At 42.0% G+C, this 22,437-nt stretch overlaps 3 protein-coding genes and 1 pseudogene across 3 annotated transcripts; 1 reads left to right on the forward strand and 3 right to left on the reverse strand.

Annotated features, from left to right (window-relative positions):
• Positions 1 to 833: 833 nt before the first annotated feature.
• On the reverse strand, positions 834 to 2,391 carry LOC119724089. The gene is made up of 2 exons (XM_038194998.1): positions 2,190 to 2,391; positions 834 to 1,134 (listed from the first exon to the last, which is right to left on the reverse strand). Exons 1-2 carry the CDS (start codon positions 2,310 to 2,312, stop codon positions 895 to 897), a joined length of 363 nt encoding a protein of 120 aa, XP_038050926.1. The 5' UTR covers positions 2,313 to 2,391; the 3' UTR covers positions 834 to 894.
• Positions 2,392 to 9,067: 6,676 nt separating this feature from the next.
• LOC119725068 (muscarinic acetylcholine receptor M5-like) lies at positions 9,068 to 11,889 on the forward strand. Its single transcript, XM_038196430.1, has 2 exons — positions 9,068 to 10,432; positions 11,719 to 11,889. The coding sequence occupies exons 1-2, from the start codon at positions 9,068 to 9,070 to the stop codon at positions 11,887 to 11,889; spliced, it is 1,536 nt and encodes a 511-aa protein (XP_038052358.1).
• A 722-nt stretch (positions 11,890 to 12,611) lies between these two features.
• On the reverse strand, positions 12,612 to 13,679 carry LOC119725069 (annotated as a pseudogene).
• A 4,206-nt stretch (positions 13,680 to 17,885) lies between these two features.
• LOC119725070 (neuromedin-U receptor 2-like) lies at positions 17,886 to 18,893 on the reverse strand. The gene has a single exon (XM_038196431.1). The coding sequence runs from the start codon at positions 18,891 to 18,893 to the stop codon at positions 17,886 to 17,888; it is 1,008 nt and encodes a 335-aa protein (XP_038052359.1).
• Positions 18,894 to 22,437: the final 3,544 nt, after the last annotated feature.

The raw sequence follows: 22,437 nt of genomic DNA on the forward strand, positions 1-22,437 counted from the left end.
TGTGAACTGAATCACCTTCGGAGTGTATGGGCTCCCCTTGAAGTGTCTGGAGAAAAAAAAAAAAACACCAAACATGTCTACATTTCGGCGCGAATGTGCGAGTGCGGTTGCCCCCCCCCCACATCAAAAGTTTCATACGCCACTGTACCTGCCATTTTACACAGGCTGACCATTTGAGCAATAGCAGGCACGTGAGCCCGACAAGTAGTTAACTGCATTACCCATCCAAGAGCGAGCAAATAGACATCGTCTGGAGCAGGGTACAGGAACGGCTCCTTTGTGTTGAAGTAGTGCGCACCATACCCATCCGCTAATTTACTGTAGCTTGCGAATGCGAATTCCGCTGAATTCGATCCGTCCGTTGCCTATAAACAAGTAAACGCATGTATATGATTGTTTATGAATGAAAGTTTCTTTATTATTCATAAGCCAAATCATCGGCATCACCACACAAATTTCGATTGGGGTTGGGTGTGGGGCAACGAAATGGCAGCAGGCAAATCCAAACGCGTGGGAGGTGATTTAAGTAACGAAACAATGCATACATAATGTTTATTGTTTGGCCAATTGTTACGTCATGGTTTTGGAAATCGAACTCTGGTCAAGACAGCAAAATAATCTCCCGCTATCTATCATGTTCTGTTGAGAGGTAATTGACGTCATCGCTTAGGGCCCTCATTTATTATTCTCCGAAATCAGCTTCCAAGCAAACTTAGTCCATCGACCCTTCATGGGTTCATTTTACTATCTCTCATATATTCTCTCGTGTACCTACGAAACCGTATCCACTAGTCGGAGACTTTGATCTGCTAAGGACTGCTATTGTTGTGTGATCGTCGAATACATAATTGTCGGTGGTGTCAAGAACAGGCCGTTCACGATAGGCTACACATTTCATCCGGCAAATGACACTGTTGTAAAGGGACCGTAGGCGCACTGCCGGAAACACCGGTCTTGTGGCAATGCCTTGGTCGCTGTGACGCTGGAATTCAGACCGCGGACCTTTCTCCAAGTCTTGGCATAGAACGAGACCTCCTTCACGTCCCCATCCTGAGCGACTCTACTCCAGGGTAGGTCGGCGAAGCAATACGACCGGTGATTCTCCGTCCCAACCTTTGCCACAGCGTCAGTTGTCTGTAATAATCCATAGTAAAGACTCGTTCCAACAATTAGATCAAATTACGCAGTTGCGTCACGATGTTGCAATGTAGTATTGTTTACTCTCCAGTCCAAAAAGTGTATAGTTTTAGTACGACCTACATTGAGCGTAACTGAATGTCAGCGCAGGCACGACACACCGTGTGGTGTAGCCAGGAATTTGGAGGGGGGGGGGGGGGCAAGTCTGACCTGCCTTTACAAACCCAAATGCAAACGCTGAACCCTTACGGCGTGGGTTCCGGGGTCCACTTAATACACGGATCCTACACACAAGGATAAACGACTGTTCCGTTCCTGTACAAAATTCACTTAGCGGACTTGCCTTAATTGGTTAGACGCGTGATCACGGGCATTCATACCCGTTGGCATGTTAATCGCGAACGTTCCAGGTGTGTCATTGTGTCGGGTTTCTGCCTGACATCTTTAACAAGAATATTTATAAAACTGTGAGCAAACCTCCTTTATATGTAATTGTTCCAACATTGTTAAGAATAAATACTTCAGAATGTAACAGATGGTATTGTGCAGTTTTTGTCGTCATACATGAAGTATTTACCCGGGAAATAAATTTCAAATTTCGAGGAGCACACCATTTACCCAAATGTCGTTGTCAATTAGGCTCTTATTAAAAAGTTGTATAGAGATGTGGTCCCGAACCGATAAAACAAATGCGAAATTTCATGGTTCATTTTAAAGCTAAAGATATTGTGCTCGGCGTTAACATGGTTATGTAGTTATCCCTTATCAGAATTCAAAAATACAGACCAAAAAGTAGACTCATGAATATTCAAAAATATAATTAGCTGGTTCGACAGCAAGTATTCATGGTATTTACCACCAGTGCGGGCCGTTATCACGCTTGTAACCAGGAGTTTGGCCGAGTCGTTAATCCTTGTCTGTAGGATCCGTGCTTAATTAGAACAAGTTAAGAAAGAACAAGTGACGACTCAAAGCAGAACGAAAGTAATTTGTCATTTTATAAATAACCGCATTGCTGTAAATGATTTCAATATTTGTCAGAAACCACTTACCCTCAAATCGAAGACATTGCTTGGGAAGGTCACGTCAAAGTACCAAAAGCTTGCATTTCGATGAAAAGTGACCTGGAACTTTCCAACAAACCCACCAAACTTGTAAGTTAACATCCATATCATGATCCTGGCCCGAGGCGAACGAAACGGTGTGGATCAGTAGGATTAAACCTACCAGGGGAATCAAGTGATTTCCTGCCGCCATCTGTAACGAAATGGCCATTACTCAATGAATATTTATCCGATTGGAAAGGTTTTTCGTTGTTGAAAAGCTAATGAACTATGCTGCCCAAATATGTATCGATATTTCGATGCACATATGTATATTCTTTTTTAAAGCAGTGAAAATGGGGGCGCTTTGCGGGTTCAGTTATTTTTTTTTGGGGGGGGGGGGGGGGGGGGGGGGACACGCTGTGTAATGACTTATCTAATTTTCTCCAGGCTTTTCCTTATCTTACGAATGACTCTATCTATGTGAAGGTGTGATTTTCATTTCAGTTTGGTCATAGCTAGGCATCGTCACATTCACAGCACCACTGATTCAGTTAATACCACGACAATCATGTCTGATTTCCATAAAAGGACAGTGGCGTAGTCACGGGGGGGGGGCGTGGGGGCGACAGCCCCCCCCCCCCCCTGAAACCTTGTCGGCCCCCCCCCCCCGTCGGCCCCCCCCCCAACTGAAATTTGGAGTTTAAAAAAAAAATCATTGATCTACATGACGCCCCCCCCCCATGAAATGTTCCAGCCCCCCAGCGGCCCCCCCCCCCCCCCCCCCCCCCCCCCCCCCCCCACTGAAAATTCCTGGCTACGCCACTGATAAAGGACGACAATCAACAAAGGATATGCAACCTAAACCATTACAGGCTGATAAAAACAACCTATTCCCTCAGTTACCTCAGTACATTTTCAATTAATATTCAACTTTGTTTTAACAAAATACAAGCTTCTTTGTAAGACGATAACAAGGAAATACACACCTGGTGCTTCTACCTGTGGTATATTTGTTTTCTCCAAACAGATGGTGATTGTGGTGTAAACCAGTGAGATGTGTTCACGTCCTCTCCGCTGGTGTATAGGTGAGTAACTGACGACAACTATGGCTGGGCAGGCGGATGATGAATAAAGTTATTTCAAACGCTGACCTCGATTAGAGAAAGAATATAATGAACTTTTTTGTTGACTGATAAGTTAAGCATAATAATCTGCAGTCCCAAGGAATCGATTTGCGAGTTAGGTACGGACAAATAGGGACAAATATACTGATTTAATAACTGGAGTTACATAATCAGTGACTGCGAGGTCGAAGATTAAAGGATGAAAACAAAGACAAATCTTTTCTAGCAGACAGCGATCTGAATGGCCTCACATGATGTTACGCGCTATCATAAAATGGGGCATTAACAAAATATGGTCTTGGATCAAGGTTTTCTCTCACACGTGAAAGTTGATATTCATAGATATAATAATACATCCAGCAGAAAGCCGAATCTATGGGAAACTGGTTATTCTAAAGAGAAACATACAGTTAAATAAGCCCATTGCTGTTTCAGGACTGTTTGTGAACAGGGTATACCTTTCCTATTTAAATGTGTAACGGTTCAACTACAGCAGTGGCCCCGACTATGATAGTTCGGGCGGTGTGAACCAAAGTTTTACATCTGGCTTGAATCTCCTCTGATGAGAAGCGAAAATGAGAACTAATAACTGGTGCGTTGACAATCCGCTGTAAAGCAGCTTATCCATTTCAGATGATATGATAAGATCCAGGTTTTAATCACCGCGCGGAAGTTATCTATAAAGGATGTAACTTTGCAGTGTGCAATCTGATGTGTTAAACGTGGTTGGAATTCAGGTTGGCGTAGCGGTACTTTCCTCGTCCTCCACCGCTGTGACCCGGGTTCGAATCCCGCCTGTTCAATATGTGGATTAGGTTTTCAGTCCCCACCTGATAATTCCGTGGGTTTTTCTCAAAATATTTATCTGGGCTTTTCCGCCCACCTCTAAAACTGTACTTTTTCTCATTGTCTTCTCTCTACATGTTTCTTCAGGATTTCGAGCTATAGTCCTAGGACACTTTTAAGAAATCCATTTTTTTTTTACCAGAACGAAAAAAAATGCCGTTTTGAAATGCGAGTGAACCGTAATTGTTGAGGGAGTGAGCTAACATGGGGAGGGGTTCTGTCCTCAAGGATACACAAAAGAATAATAACGACCTGGCCAGCTCCTGGTTAGACGCGCGATAACGGCCCGTACAGGTGGCAATTACCATGGATACTTGTCAACAAAGACCCAAACAGCCTAACCGCTTCACTGCACTCGGCGGCCATCACATTTGCAGGGTTTTGTGCCCGATCTGTTGTCGAAGTCTATCAAACCAGCTAATTATATTTTTTGAATATTCATGATCTACGTTTTGGGCCTTGTGAATTCTGATAAGTGAACACAATGTCGTTATCTTTAAATGAACTTTGATATGTCGCATTTGTTTTATCGGTTCAGGACCAAATCTCTCTAAACTTATAATAAAAGCCTAAACAATAACACAATTTGTGTCAATGGTGTCCTCTTCGGAAAAAAGTGTCACATTGACGTTTATTTCCTGGGTAAATACTTCATTTATGACGACATAAACTGCACAATACCATCTGTTAAGTCCTGAAGCATTTATTTTAGTGCCCGTTATCACGCGTCTACCCAATTAAGGCAAGTCAGCTAAGTGCATTTTGTACAAGAGCTCAGAGTTCATCCGTGTGTGTAGGATCCGTGTATCACTCCTCGGAAGCGAACACTGGTCACGTTTCTTCTCCTTCGGAGGCCACGTGAGTGTACATTGATCACGCACTTCGATTTGTCTACCTTACAAAACCTGCAATGGGTTCTTAAGGTCTGCAAGTTATGCTTGATCAGTCGACAAAAAAACTCGTTTGAATGCTCTTTCTCTGGTCGAGGTCAGTCACACGTCAGTCACATCACCTTTACACTAGCGGACAGGACGTGAACGCTCAGGCGCGGAATGGGGGGGGGGAGTTCAAGGAAATTCCCAAAATATTTGGAACGAAAATAAATGGACAGAAAACATTGTGACTTTTTTTTCGGGGGGGGGGATTTCCTCGAACTTATTCAAGTCTCATAAGTTGGCCGACCATTCGCCTAATTTAAGCCCAGTTTACGGACAGCCAGGTCATTTCCCCCGTGTGTGTTTGCTGATCTAACTTATGATAATATCATTGTTCACATGATTTTCAATAGGCAACTTGGTGAATTTGAAGCTCATCACTACTCAAGTTTGGCAAGACTACTTGATTATATCTAGAGACAAGGTAAATGCACTCAATTTATTGGATATAGGGCCTAACAGTAGACATTTCGGATCGTTACTATGTCCTCATTATTATTCAGACACTTATAATGCTTAAGGAATGTTATTTAAATAAGAGTGTGTAAGTAGCATCACCAAAATAAACTTTAAAAAAATGGGAATAAATATAGTACACGGCAAGGATTAATTTATGCAAATTAGGTATATTTGGGTCAAAATTAAGGGTGGCATCCAACTACATTTACTTCTCAATCCTTTGACTGCTCTATCTGATCTAGCTAAGACCAAACTGAAATGACAATTTCACCTTCCATAAGTGTCATTCGTAAGCCAAGAATCTGCTCGCAGAAAATGAGTTTAGTCATTGTGGAGTACTGTGGTGGAGTACTGTGGCCTCGTGGTTAAGGGCACTGATTCGTGGTCTGCGGGTAAAGCTGCAGGTTGTGGGTTCGAGTCCTGGCGGGGTCATGTTGCGTGTGCCCTTGGGCAAGGCACTCTGTCACTCATTGCTTCTCTCCACCCAGGAGTAAATGGGTACCTGTGAAGGCAGAGATGGTTATTGTGATTGAATTAGCTTCCTTGCGCCTAACAGGCTGCATCGAGCTGCATACTCCCCAGGGAGCTGAGATGGTATTTGGAATGTTTCATGTGCCCAATGAGCAGGGGTAATAATGATGTAGCGCCTTGAGCACCAGTCCTGGTGGATACGTGCGCTTTATAAATATCCACTATTATTATTATTACTATTATTGTAGATGTGAGCCAGTTAAGCAATAATTTTGATAAAGGTCAGTTGTTTTGTTATGGGCGGTAGAATTATGGTACTGATTAACGTTTTTATTTCTTGTTTCATGTAAATTAATATTGAAAGAGCGACATCATATGCTTTGGCACTTATCCTACAGATTCATTTGGAGAAAACCTTCGGATAAAGATTTAAAATTTAACCAGCGTTTTATATTAATTCAGATAGTTGTCTGTTAGGCCCCCAAAAAGTTTCCGGTTTCTGGTATGGAGCTTGCCCAAAAAGTGGTGCGGCGACGCGGCTTTTTTTTTTTTACCTGTTTTTTTTGCTTCAAATGTCGGCTGATGACTGCAAATGGTGCCCGACTAAACTTAGTGCAAATATATGGGAGTCCGGAGAGGCCACATAAAGCTTATTCTCGATCATAACCCCATCTAAAAACACGTTAAAATTGTGCAGCAGCAGGATTCCAGTCAAACCAATGAGTTTGGCGGTTTTGAGACATCATCTTTTATTGAAAAAAAAAACTGTTTCATTTTGCCGACGCGCATGGCTACGGCGACGCCCGCGCATACCAGAAACCGGAGACTTTTTTTGTTGGCCTTATAACACGTTTTTTTTTTTTTTTTTTCGAGTTGCTTTTGGACACAGAAGTGTGGTGTTATGAAATATTTAAGTTTTCACTAACATTGGTGATTGTTTTTCTCTGGAATGCAATTTTGAATAGTTTTAGTCCAGCCCTGTTATTTTTTTAAGTTAAAATATTGAGGCTTGATTTTCCTCACTGCAAATCCCTGAAATGAAGTGACTAACCTACCAAACTATAAGAGGCCAACAAAATAAACATCTGTTGATTTGGCAATACGTTTATCAAATGGACATGGACACATAATTAAACATTCTGCATTTGAAAGTTTCCTCTTACTTTGCCCTGGTGGAAACATCGTTTTAGTTCCTAATATGCGAGTCGTACGCCACCAGTCCACAATTATTAAAATTGATCAGTCACCAAATCTCTAGAGGGATATATTTCGGTGCCTCGCGTTACAGTTTGTCACCCGATTTAAAATATAGTAAGAAACTTAAAGTAAGAATTCAAATAAATATTTTGGAACAACGTAAGAACCTTTCTGTGTGTCTTAAAAGCAAAAACTCACAGTAAAACTTGCATTATTAGGCCTTTTCACACTAGAGCCTCTCAACATAGGGTTGAACTTAACCCTGGGAGAACCCAGTGCTGTCCGGGATTGAGTTTTGGATTGTTCAACCTCGAATTCAACCCCGCGTCATTTCACACTTGTTTCGTGCAAACCATGCATGTTTCGCTCAGTTACTACCGTTTGGAACCCCGGGATGAGATTTTCAACCCGGGTTGAAAATCTCAACTCTGGTCTGGAGCAGGGTTGAGTTCAACCTGGGGCGAAATCAATCCTGGGGATGAAGCGGGGCTGGCTCAGGGTTGAAATTTTCAAGTGTGAAACGCGCCATGTTTTCAACCCTGCGTCAACCCAGTGTCAACCCCGAGATTTGTCCAGTGTGAAAAAGGCCTTTTGGCATGTAAATGACCACCTTAAATCAGATATCCATACCCTCTCGACTGTCCAGTTTCCCTATACGATACTCGGTTACTCAGAGGGTAATAGGCTTGTCCTCTCGTTCCTGCAAAAATCCACAACCCAAATCGGAAGCTATCTCAAATAACAGTCGCACGCTGATGGACCCTTTTGTTTTCCAGAGCATGGTTCTCCCTACCCAGCACTTTATTTGTGTAAGCCTGATACATTATCTAGCCGTGCTACTTAACAAGTTGGCTGTTTAATCAAATCAAATCACGTGGTGTTTATAATAGTTAGCGAAACACGACAAAAATGACTACCAAATCTAATGAATGCGCTGGTAATGGGTACTAATTTTGTCGAGTTTCATCCATTTACGTTTTATGCAACGTAACGCTCTCTGGCCATTCACCCATTTTATTAGATTTCCTGGAGGAAACTACAATTTAATCAGCAGTCATTCAACTCAAGCTTGTTTTGTTTAAAAACGGGCTGTGTGGACTATTCCAAGAGCACCATTGAGAATCACTAATACACATGATAAAGACAACGACCTAAAGTGGTCTGTCTCTCCCAATTTTTCTTGTTTCACGCGCAATTGCGACTGTCACTTCAAATTTGATAGCAGTTACAAAAAAGTCACTCTATAAAAAGACACTTCGGTATACAAGAATCGGTCAGTGCGGGCAGGCTTTTCGTTGATGGGAATCTATGCATAAGAGCGCACTGCGTGCTAGTCGTGTTCAAAACGTTCGGACAGACCGCACTTTGCGTCGACGAACACTACCGCCTTTGCGAGAAAATAAGATAACTTTCAACTAGGAGGAGATGTTTATCCGGTTTTCCCACGGGAAAAACATTTGTACACTCAATCGCCAATTCTCAAGCATTCCTCCTAACGTACCTCATAGGCAGACACAATCGTTGGTCGGTGTCGCATGCCCTTCCTGATTACAGCTACATGTAATAACGTAACTTGTACTGCCACTACGAAGTGGGCAAAGCTTCGGACTACGTTGCTCTTGAGAACTAATTCCAATACAACGTTGACTCTAAACAGCTTCGACTCAGAAAAGGCACACATAACTCAGCATTTTCATAAAGGGGCCCGTAGAGTCCCCATAAACTTCACTGTATCACCTTGTCATTCGGGAGCATCCTCATTGTGTCGTACGTGTGATTTTCCGTGCGATTGACGCGACTATCGGGCATCAAGATTAGTTTCTGACGATCCGAGTGCAGATAATTCGGTATCATGGAGACCACTACAAGCTGGCTGCTCACCGAACGAACGGACTCCAGCAATGTCTCCTATCAGGACAATCAGTCCTTTTGGTCCAATGCTAGCAGCTCGCAATCAATCAGTACATTATTACAATCCAGTGAGGGATTTAATTCCACAATACCAAGTGATATCAATGAAAGCTTATACACGAACGGCTTCTGGTCCAATCCATTTTATACCACTGAGCCGACTTCTCTCTCAGAGGTATCCGGAAAACCCGCAATGTTTTTCGTTATGGTTAGTTTACGCTCAATTGTCGTACTCGTCACAATTCTGGCTAATGTTTTAGTCCTTTACGCGTACGCCACGACGAAGAAGCTCCGTACGTATACCAACTATTACATCGTGAATTTAGCAATTGCAGACTTGGTCAGTGGCGGGTTTTTGCCGATCCGAGGCGTCTACAGGGAGTTTTCCAACGACTGGCCCTTCAGCGAGGCCTTCTGCGCTTGCTTCACGTGCGTCGATCACATCTTCCTGCATGCGACTTTCCTGATGACTCTGACGATCTGCTACGATCGATTCCGAGCGACCAACATGCCGCTGAAACATTTATCGGAGAAAACGCTGCGCCACGCGTGTATGCTGATATTCCTTGCTTATATTGTACCAGTCTTTCTATGGACTACAATCATCATAATTCTACCGTACTCCGGAGCGATTTCACGGGTGCAACCTCCCCAATGTTACGGTCCATACGCGTTCTATCCCGCCTTGCTTATATTCACCATATTGGTTCTATCCTGGGTACCTATGATATCGACCGTCATCTTGTACGCTTTCGTATATTGCGCCGTCATCCGCAAAGGTATGGATAAAAGTGGAGTGACTGGCAAAAAGGCAGTCTCTGAAAATAAGTCAAAGGGAGTAGCATCGGAGGCGAAGTCCCGGGATCCTCGGTCGAAGAGCTATCGCATGGATACCGAGACTAGTGAACGGGCTGCAGTGAAGAAGCTTCCGGCAGAGCAGACCCGCTCGGAGGGTCGTGTGCACAGCATCTCTGCCGGACTATCGCAAGGACTTGCTAACCCAGCCTACGAAGAGACCGAGGAGGACGTTCATCGCGCCAGTGATCAGCCTAGTCTCCCCGGGCCGGTTCTGACAGAAACCACGCCCTCGACCGGTCCTCCCCGCCGTGGCAGCACCGGTGCACCGGCGCGTTTTGCAGGGCGGGCGTCTAGACGCGAGAGTCGCCTGGCTAGCCTACGCGCTACTCGCACACTCACCTACATCCTCACGACCATGATTGTATCCGCCTTACCCTGGTCCGTCTTTGCTCTGTGGGCAGCTATCGATCCGCTTGGTCTTCCACTGCGGTATAACACAGTCTTCAATGTAAGTGTAATTTTTCTATCAATTTATATATTTTCGAAATTCGTTTTTCCAACATTGTTTCTAATTTGGTCAATATATACCCACGTTAGATTCATAAGTAAAATGACAACAGACAGTTCTATAGTACATTTGTTGCAAATCAAATTGCAAAGATGAGGGAACATTTTACTCTTTTGCCCCAAGCTAATGCTTATTTCATATTTAAATAATAAACTGACAACTTTTACTTGCTCTGACTATTTTTTTTTCTGATTGAAATCGAAAAAGTTTACACACAAGAGTCACACAAGAGAGTCCTTGGTCCTATTTGATTCGGATACGTTTCGGGGTAACTATGACACTGTTCCAGGTTAAATAAAACGATACTTCTCTGGAATATTTTAATTAACCCAGAAAACCCAGAAACATTTTGCAAGATGTGATTTTGCCCAGGAAAGTGTCATTTTGACCCAAACGGTTTCCGTTTGACCCAGTATCATACCACATGACATTAATACATTGCGCCACCAAGAAGTTGCAAGGAAGAGTTTATTTTTTTCCAGTGCATTGTGGGAGACGTTGGACAAATTCACCGGTACGAGAGACTGAAAATTGTCAGTTTGTCTGGTCAGTATATTTCGTAAGCGAATGATTCGAATATCTTTTTCTCTTTTAGAATATTTTAATCAAGATGGTGGGCTTTGTTTGTGAGGCGGCAGAATTCTGTGCCCGATCAATCAAAAGTTTCCTCAAGTTGTCTACTGACATTCGTTCAAATTGCGGCACGTCGGCCTTGTTTTTGTCGACCGTAAAGTTGAAACAATTGACTCTCCGTGGAATACTGCTGGTGGCGCACAGCATCTGGGATCGCCCGTATTCTGGGACTTTTTAAAGTGTAGGCCGAGCACACCTTTTTCTTTAGATTTGACATGAAAAAGAGCCATTTGTCGCTTATCTTTCCTGTATCTTTCAGTGGCACTGCAAATTGCACCCTTTAAATGCACAAGTGCCTTGTATTCTCTAAAAACGTCCAAGTCAGCTGGAACCGGCTTCTAATTGGCCTGGCTTTTTCGGGGTTAAGAATACACCTTCCGGGTCAAACTAACACCTTTCTTTCCAAAAATGTTTCCAGGGCACATAACACGGACAAATGCCACCTTTGACCTGGAAATATATCATTTTTGACCCAGTGAAGGGTTAAGCCAAATAGAACACGAATTCCGGGCCAATCTGACCATTTTTTTTCTATAGAGAGTAGCGTCCAATAATCCCAAATGTTGTTTCTTTGGGTTTTTTTTTCCCTCCAGTATCTGGGTTGGATGTCTCACTTCAGCAGCACCGTGAATCCGTTCTGCTACGCCGTCGGCAACCCTCTGTTCAAGGCGGCCTTTCTTCGGATTCTCTGCTGTCGTCCAAACACAGCGCCGCGGAACGCCGAGATATCTTCCGACCGACACAGCCGTACTTCTCGAGATTAGAGTCGGGTTTTTGTTTTGTGGATGGACCGACCAAACAAATGAGCCATAATGTCATTAAAGCTTCTCATGAATGCATGTATTAGGCTTTAGAGCAAATCTTTTTCAATTTAAATTAATGGACTGTACATATTATCCCATAGTACGTCTGTATTATTTAAAGTATTACGAGTGATGTGACATAAGTGAGCGAAATAAGCTAGTAATAGTGCACAGGGAAAGTGAATCATGTTATTGAGTTACAAACGCAAGATTATCGAGTACGAGACTATTTCATTGGACGTTGTTCAGTCCAGTTGTGAATTATTTATGTAAAGAAAGGCAAAAATAATGATGAAGTTAAGATATTCAGTTCTGCCATGTATTAATAATATCAGCTGGAATATCGATCTGTCGGTGAAGGGCAAAACCTAAATTAATTAATATCGATCTGGCTTATTATCAAACCTACTCTATAAACTCTTTGCATCTGACGTCAAATCTGAGGGCGGGTCTCTGATCCTTCCTTTTTTGATTCACATGAATAGACAAATTCAACTGTCACTCAGAATTATAAATGACAAAAACTGCCCTCAATGAGGGCGCATCGTGCAAAGGATAAAGTCTAGGAATCCGGGTCATATTTGACAGGACACTTTTGACCCGGAAAAGTAGCAGGTCAAATATGAATTTTATTCGAGGTCAAATCTGACCCGTTTTGCATTGTTATGTGTTCTTTGTGTTCTTCATGCCTTGATGTCTGTTGGCTGTAGCTCCATGTACGGCTCGATTATTGGGTTCTGAGATTCACTATCGTTAGAGGCTTTTAGTCGTTTCATCAGTTTGATGAGGCAAAGAACAAGAATAACGATGGTCATAATGGATACTAGGAGGGCACTGGTCGCGGCTACGAAGGCTGGTATCCACGGGGTCAAGGGTGAAGGGTCATCCGTAGCAAAGGTCAGAAGGTTGTAAGTCGGTTCAGAGGTCACCGTAGTGATCGCACCAGTATGATCATCGTGGACTGTTCCAAACATTTTAGATGAGGTGGCTTCAGGATCGGCTGTGTGTTCATTTGTCACCTTTACCGAGGTGGTTGCTGTTGCTTCGGCGTGTGTGGAATCCAGTGTGGACCTATGCTTCGCTTTGGTCGCATACAGTGATATTTCTGTGGGTTTTGTTTCCGTACATGTCATAAAAGGTGCCGGTGTTAAGGTGACTGTGTCATATATTGCTGGAGTTTTTTCTCTGGTGAGATCTGAGGTGGATTCTGAAGTGGTTTCTATCATTGGTTCTGTCACAGCCGTTGTTCGATCTGTTACCCGCTATTTCCAGCGACATCGAAATGGTTCCGTTTATGTTAGATATTGTCCAGGAATGGTCATCAGATGGGCCTTCCTGTGAAATGTCCATAGCGATTGGTGGATTTCCTGCCTCAGACGTACAGCGCATGGTCAGCTCCGGTCCAGGGGTAAGGGTGATGGGTCGTCAGGGAAGCAAATCGGGAAATTCTGACTAGGAAAATACAAGACTGAGAGATTGATTCTAGCGGAGGCCTCTATGTTATCACCTGGGTCGGAATTGATGTTCTTGACATTGCAGACGTATTCACCAGAGTCTTCCCTCTTAACAGTAGTGATGGTGAAATCCTGGATTACCAAAAGCCGGGATGTTGGTCTTTCGGTGGTCTCGAAGGCAAACCGTAGGTTGGTGGTGATGGTGGCTTTGCCCCACCTCAGGGTGTGGTAGTGCGGGCTGCCGGTCACCCATTCCAATGTGTGGTATTTGTACAAATAGCGCGCGACACACGTCATATGCACCACATCCCCTTCTTTGATAGCACCTTTGCTGCGCGGCTCCACGATCCACGCACTCACCGTCTGGGCCACGGCAACCATCACCAAAGCGTTCAAACACAAGAAACTCAGTAGCATCGAGCATATGATGAGCCTGGCGTCCATCTTGATTTGTCGGGCAGGAAATGTTGCCCACAGCTGGTACATTTTTTTTTGGAAATAGCGATAATCGAATTTCGGCCGAACTTCGACCTACTGGGAAAACAGTGTACGCAGTATACAGTGGCATACAGCCAATTACACGTGCCTCACCAAACGTATCCTGGGACTCTCTGGCCACTACCTCAAATCTAGCAGTAAAACAATAAATCATTCTGCACTGTATCTGGGGCAAATTCTTGGTGGATTTCCGTATAGGTCAGTGGGCTGACTACCAGGTTTTCACGTCCTGTGCAGCGTCCAGCCACGCGGGCTTTGTGGTTAAACTAGCCATTCCTTTTAGATGCGCCTCATTGCTAGGAAAGCGGTTCATTTCATTGAAGGTCATTCGTTATACCCTTTATTTTGAATAATACCATGATATTCATCATGTGATACTTTACTCGGATGTTATATTATTTACAATACAATCTGTTTAAACCATTAAAGATTACGCAAATATTATACTACGTTGCACTACCAATATTGAATTATACACCATAAATGCATACACAAAGTTGAATCTCAAAACATTTTGAAATTGTTTACACGGGCCTGAGGCTCGTAATATTTCTATTTGTTTAAATGTCAGAAACCTCACCACCAACGTCTTGATGGAAAAAAAAAACAACTATGAGGCCACCCATCTGAATGGCTTTCTAAACCGAACGGGATGGGTAAATTGTAATTATATATCTAAAAATAATAGGCCCAGAATTAAATAAAACCCGACAATCGCGTACGCTGAATGGTTAGAACAAACCATTATTAGGGACCACTACAAATGGTGCGGTTGGGGATACGTACTGCTCAGAAAAAAAGCTGTTATAGTCAGTGGGCTCCATTGTAGGGGCCCGTATGCATTTTTGATACAAATCGTGGAACCTCTCATGTTCATTTATTGATACCCCAGCAGGTTCAAACCCCCTCAATGCCATTATATTCTTACCCTTTTATGGGCGGGGTCATGACGTTAAGAGGCGGGAAGGGCGATAGAACGTTCACCTTTCTTTTTAGCATTTTTCCACAGCTCACCGAAGTATTACAACACGAGAATTCCAGAATTTTGCCTTTTTGGGGTGGGGCCACAATTCGTTTAAGTGGAGGACAAAATGTTGTTAACAAAAAATCTGGCTGCAACGGGCAATCTTGATGTGTTTTTTTCCCCAATCAGTTTTTCAAGGAAAGGACAGAATGTTTATTGTAAAATCATGATTTTTTTTTGTTTCCCCTTGGTGCGTATCATATTTTTTTTTTTTTATGAAAAGGGGGCACATATTGCATCAATGAATATTCCTTTTGGATTTTTTTCGCCAACTGTTTCAAATGGACGCCCCGCCAACAAAACGGTTTGGAAATTCGGAAATGGGTATTTAAATCGGGCGCTTCACAATGCAGTACGCCACCAAGAGTTAGCCATGGAAAGTCCTTTTTTTTCAAGTTTGCAGTTGATAAAAATTGGCCCATTTGAATGACAACTTGAGCTATATATATTTGGGCATAGCAGTCTGCAGCCTTACAAAAACAACATTTCATGGAGTTCAATGCTCGCGCTTCACTCTGTCGTCCAGTTGCCAACTGTGAATTTCTGCTCTCTCGATTGTGCCTAAAAAAATAAAAGTCCTCGTCCACGTACTTTTACTGACATAATATGGAAGTAATCCCGACATTTGTGACTAAAGTATACAATTTACTGATTAATCTGTTCCGCTTGAATCCGTATAAAAATAATAATGAATGATCCAGGAACTCATATGCTATATTACTTGTGCATGTAACACATGCGCAAGTAAATGTCCATCTAATCTCCAAATCAGAGTAGGTTCGGGTTCAGTCAGAGCAAAACACAGAAAAAAAATAGTTTGTTGACAATGTTACGCGCCAAGTATTAACCTAAAAGGGCCGGGTTATTTTGACCATCACCATAAGATCTCAGCCATCGAGCGACAAAAAATCCGGTACATGCATAGAACAACTCCTCATAATCATACCCAAGAAGTTTCAGGACTATAGGTTAAAGGGTTTGGAATTATGGGTAATTAATTATTCATATGTACGAATGGTAATTGTGCTCTGTGTACAAGACGAATGAGAAAGTTCAGCTTTCATGGCGCCTAGTCCCGGAAAATCAAGGCTAACACGGAAAAAAGTTGAGGGGGGAGGGGTGGATTCCGCCCCGGCCCCTTTAGGGTTAAACCATTACGAATACTCACTTTAAACGGTATAAAGAAATAACAAACGATAGGAAAGTATAAGCGTACGGTATTAAAAGTCATAACTTCACAATTTGTAGATAATGTCACAGCAATAATAGTTCATGTTATTATCTGATGTGATTTAAGCATTGAACACATGCATTTACAAAACAGCATAAACTTAGTAAATCATGTCAGATAAATAGTAAGCAATTGGGACGATATCATCAATTCATTGCGAATTGGATTAACCAAAATTGCTTTGTTGCATTGGTTTTAAAGACCAACTAACAACAAAAAACTGCGAAATAACATCTCAAAGGTATCTATATCACTACAAAGCGTTTCTGTTCATTTGAAGTATCGTTAGGGAAATATTGGCTACATTTACTTTAAACAATTCTGAATAACATGTGCAGTTAGGTATATAATTTTATGGTACGTGACAAAGTCAAAGTAGCACCTCCAGTTCTTTGTTTAAAATTGTTTTGCCTTAGGTTTCCCTGCTGTCAATTAAAGTGTAAAAAGCAGAACATGTATTAAGCAATGTGAATTCTAGGCCTATTGTAGCTGATCACGTACACTAAACTGTATGCTCATTGATATGCAGGCCAGAGACGCTCAGTAGCGTATCCTGTAATGAGTCGACGTTTCTTTTACTAAGGATTTGATGATTTTGGACGGTTGATTGAAAGCGTCAATAAATCAGGAGTTGATGAGTGTGGCGAAGAATCAATTTAAGTACATATCTGGCTGGCACCTACCTAGAGAGTTGCCATATAGTCTTTTTTGACAAATGAAGTAAATGCAAATTAATTCCTTTTTTCCCACCAGTCATGGTATTTTGTTCCTACATTAACCACGTCACTTGTTATTAAACTAAAGTTTCTCTGAATAGACTTGGCGAATTAACGCTACGCTTTGTTCACTACTTAACCTCTCCGTCAATTCGGGCGATTTACAATGCAATGCGCCACCAAGAGTTTGCCATGGAGAGTCAATGTTTCAAGTTTACGGTCGACAACACATGACCCACTTGAACAAATTTGTTATAGAAAGGGCCAAAGCGTTCCGTCGCCTTACAAAACAACACTTTATTATAAAGAAAAGAAAAGGGCAAACATATACTGGAATCGAAAGCTTACGAAACTACTGACTGGACAAACTAACAATTTCAAATGTCCCGCGCTGCCAATTTGTCGACCATCTCCCACAATGCCCTGGGAAAATTAACTCTCTGGCAAACTGTTGGTGGCGCACTGCATTGTGAATCGTGCCCCCGTATTGGACGGAGGTGATGGTAGGCAAGAAATCGTTTTCCTAGAAATACCGAGATATGACATGTGTTAAATGTTCTCACCATCACGACGACACATAGCCCCCATACTTCGAAACCTCCACTGGTTACCTGTCGGTAAGCGCGTCATCTTCAAAACTCTACTTTTTACTTATAAATGCATCGACGGTTCGTCACCATCATACCTTCGCGACCTCATTGAACCCTATCGACCACCACGCACCCTACGCTCTGGCTCTGCACTGTTGCTGAAGACTCCCGCCATTCACACCAAAACGTATGGACAGCGGTCCTTCACACACGCATCCGCTACTCTCTGGAACTCTCTCCCACAACACATCAAGACAGCAAGAACTGAAACTGAGTTCAAAACTGCACTTAAGACATACCTATTTAACATTTAATTATTTTGTGTTGTAAAGCGCATTGAGACATTGTGTAATGCGCTATATAAGAGCCGTTTTATTATTATTATTATTACTATTACCTACTTTGCCATTGCAGAATATAGCCAGATAATGTATTTCTTAAAAGTCATAATGGTACCATTTCAACGTCAACTCTGTTACCACCATGCCTTTTGAAGCAGCTGCAGAAAGCTACCTTAAAACCTTGCTTGAATTTCTTGTATTTAAACTCATAGATGATGGGATTAATGACCGAATTGAAATTATAAAGTAAATTAGCGAAAACTCTGGTATAGTGGTAGCCCATTGATCCACAGAACAAGAACTGAGCCTCCTCTGTTCGTTGCAAGCAGGGAAGAGTAACTACATAGTCCAGTGTCCATAAGACAATGAGAGCTCCCAAGACAGTTTTAAGCATGCTGACCAGGTTCTGTCTAGCAATCACAAGATCATAGGCTGCTGCCCTTGCATGTTGAAGATTCAGGGCCTTTGCTTGTCTTTTGAGAGTGACCTGCATCTTATAATATGCCAAACTCATTAATGTTAGGGGCAGCAAATATCCCACGAGAAATGTAAATATGCTGACTATAATTGGGAATAGCCGGTGAGGATATTTGAATGAGCAAATTTTGTTGGGATCATCGATGGGTTCGATTGTAAAAATCAAAGGTACGTGCACAACAAATGATGTCACCCAAACCATGACAATTAAAGCAACCATCCGTGCTGTTGTGAGTTTCCTCGCGTAGTGTAGAGGGTGTACTATGGCAATGTACCTCTCTAATGTAACTACACAGAGATTGTAAGCAGAGGCATAGGACAATGCAAAAGCCAAATACTTTGATTCTAGAAGTCGGCAGAACAAGTCTCTTACGCCGATGCTAACGGGAGCAAAAGCAATAAGGTTACAGTCTGCTGTTGTATAAAATAACAATTCTTGCAGACACAGCAGCATATCAGCAACAGCCAAATTCACCAGCAAGTAGTTCGTCATGTTGTGTAAGAACTTGACGCGTAGGATGACGAAGCACACTAAAAGGTTCCCTAAGACACCAATAACTCCTTCTGCTGCCATGATCAGACAGACCCACTTCTCTCCAGTTGGTTCCTCATTGTGTTCATCAGTTGCATTCATGGTTAACATTTTCGTTGAGTCTGATGAACAAACAATGTGGTGGGTACAGTTAGTGGTTTTGTTAGGATGCTCAATTAATTCAACTCTCTTTTAAGAAGCATTGCTAATATGTAAGCCTTTGAAGTTGGAGGGAGTTACTGTTGCTCACTGTTTAGATCGTAACAACAATTTGTGACTGTTTCTCCCTCAAATGTGAGTCGTTTCACCCCAAGGGTATCTCGGAATCCGTCTAGTTTAATTTGTAAGACAACCACAAATGTTGATACACTGATGACGACTTACACATGTACTAAGCATGTACATTTTGTATCAAAATGACAATGTTCTCAAAAATCTGTGAATCAGAAACACGTGGTCACGATCTGCATCAAAGTGTATGTGTCCAGCTTTATCGTCAGAGCGTTTTTAAGAGGCTGCAAGAAGTATAATATTTCACTGATGGTATATGGCCATGCTCGAATCAGGATACACCTTATACTAATTTCACGTACGGAGATACAACTACAGCCGTCAACAATCACTACAATGCCAATGAGTTCCTGTTAGCTCACTGTCGGCAGCTGATGCTTCGTGTGGCAGCCTACCCGTTATCAGCTTCCTTTATTGGATGTGGACACTCTGTGGCTTATTGAAGTTTTTTTTAATGAAAGATGTCAGGAGACGATTGATAATGCGAAACTGTTTATTATCTGCATCTCTGATTGTCACTCATTGAGCTACAAGAGACTACCTTCTTTATCAATACGGTAAACAATAACCAATGATTCATTTCGCATATAACCATTTATCAAGTTTTCTAACGCATCATATAAAATCGTCGTTATAACGTTTAATGAAACTTTAATGAGTTATTTGATTGTAGGCTTGCGTGTGTTTTTGTGCGTTTGTTTCTGCATTCAACGGGGGCGTAGAACAATAGAGTACAATAGGGTCCCCAATTCCCGAAAGGTCCACAATTTTGATTTGGATACACAACATATGGGAGGTCTTCATAAAAAGTTAGAACAAACACAATAGGGACAATAGGGGTCCCCAATTGCAGGCACATACACATTTGTATGAGTGTGAGGATTCAACCATCAAGCGTCTTCAAAATATGAGTTTGGATGGGTATTACACAAAGTGGGCCTTTATATATGCGGGTTGGTTGTCTTCACAAAGCTTATCAATACTTTCATACTTCTGATGGTGTTTTCCAAGCTGGTACCTGTGCCTGTCACTGACATTCATTACAAGTAAAAAAGATCCGAAAAGGGGCCAATCTCTACTTGATGAAAGAGTTGGGCTCTTCCTTATGTTCACTATCATACCGTACATGAATTGCCTCCCTTAACACAAGCGTACATCTTTCTGATTTTACCGGATCACCCCATCACCGCTACAGTTGTTTCACCGTTTCGGTTAGACCGCAAATAGTTATCCCAGTGGCGGATCCAGGATTTTTCGCACGGATGGGGGTGGGGTTCATCAGCAAATCATTCTGAAATGTACACAGCTGGTTTTTTTTCTACGGGGTGGGGTGTGTGTGGGGGGGGGGGTGCTCGTACATACTTTCAATGAGGGCGCTGTTCAAATCCGACGACGAATTATACTCATAACAGAATAGTGTACAACTACCCCCTATTAAACTGGCTCCGTCCGTGTTTTGTACACAGTCACACATTATTCACAGTATACCTTTGTTTATGGTATGTATACCTCGTGCGAGTAGTACTAAAAAATGTCCTTATATGAGAATTAGTGGTGGGCGCGTGGCGCGTACTGCGCGATGTGGCGCAAAACGCGGCGGTTCCGTTATAGTATGAATTTTGGACTTTGAAATACGGACTAATTGGTAGTTTTGTGCAAAAGTGAAGATTGTGATAGTTCTACCAATAAAATGGAAATGGTAAAAGGGACCAGATTTCGTAGGAATCATAAAATCATGTGACACAACAACAAGTGTTTAAAAGCATTTGATGTTTTATCAACCGTTTAAAATCAACACGTGACGGGCTCTCGACCAATAGGAATGGCTAAACTGTATCAGGTATTTATGAATAAGGGAATAAATATGAGCTTGGCCGGTTTAAAACGGGTACGTTTAAAACTGGCTAGGAGCCTGGTAGCCGATAATAACCTGCGTTGGTATTAAACGTATTTGTATAACAACGGTCAATCACATATTTATTCTCATTCATAAGTGCATTTGGGTCAATAATTCAAAAAAAGGGGACAAAACACACAAATTTCAATCGATTTTGTATAACGTTTTTACCTGTGTTGTAAATCACTGCTCTAGCCATGGTTAGGGTGTGTGCCTCGTGTGCGAATTGCAACCAATCTCCTTATATTTAAATTAGCGGGCGCCGATTGTACATCGCGATGCATTAATAAGTGTTTAAAGCCAGCCGATGTTTTATCAGCCGTTTAACGGCATACTTTGGATTTTATACCCACGACTGATGGTGTTAAAGTATTTCAAAACCTCAGAACATGTTAATCCACTGAATGGCATACGTCTAGTCAGTTAAATGCCGCCATTGCTAAATACGATTGACTGCTATGAGGATAAGCTGGTTGAGTAGTGGCCAGATTATCCTTGTTTGTCGGTTGCATAATTTTGAAGAGGGTGTAATCGCCAGCAGGCTTTACAAGAAATTGCAAAACAATATCATGAAAAAACATTAACAGAGAATGTGCTTTTATTATATACTTTTTTTTTTTTTTTAGCTCAGCACTTAGCTCAGTTTGACCACACACGGTGATATTTGTTTAAGCCACGAGCTATGCAAACGGCGTCAAATGACCTTTTGCTCATCACGTAGCTCTCGCGCGTGGCGGACATAATTCATTATAATTCCTGGGTGTTGAACTGAAGTCAAGCTATTGAAAATTAACCCAATTCCAACTTCGTGGACTCCTAATACATCTAAATATTTAGGCGGGTCTCTCCCCTTAACAACAGCCACAGCTAGTTTAATACACAATTTTACATCTAAGTTGGGGGTCGCTACCCGTTATACATACAAGAACAAGTTATACAATATAAGTCTGACAATTAAATATTCACAATACTTTAAATTCGAAAAGTGACACCAACAGAACCCGACCTAAACCAACCTAATTCAACCCAACCCAACCCAAAACAACTGAGTGTGGCAATGAATCCCATAATATACATGTCTGGCTGGCAGAGAGAGTTGCAATATAGTCTTTTTTTTTAAATTGAGTGAAGACAAATATGTCCTTTTATCATCAGTCACAATATTTGTTTAGCCGCTAAGCATGTCACTGTCTTGCTATATTAAATGAAAACAGATTATTTCTCTGCACATCCTTGGCGAGTTTACGCTTTAGTACGTTACGTGAGCATGGGAATTATTCCTCCTCGATACACTTTTCAGTTTTTACAGTTATTATGCTTTGTTTGCTGCCAAGCCTCTCTGTGAAATGGATACAGCCAGATAATGTATTTCTTTAAAGTCATAATGGTAGCATCGCAATGTTCACTCTGTTACTACCATGCTTTTTGAGGCGGTTACAGAATGCTACCTTAAAACCT

This window comes from Patiria miniata, unplaced genomic scaffold, assembly GCF_015706575.1.
Source record: "Patiria miniata isolate m_02_andy unplaced genomic scaffold, ASM1570657v1 HiC_scaffold_18, whole genome shotgun sequence".
Lineage (NCBI taxonomy): Eukaryota > Metazoa > Echinodermata > Asteroidea > Valvatida > Asterinidae > Patiria > Patiria miniata.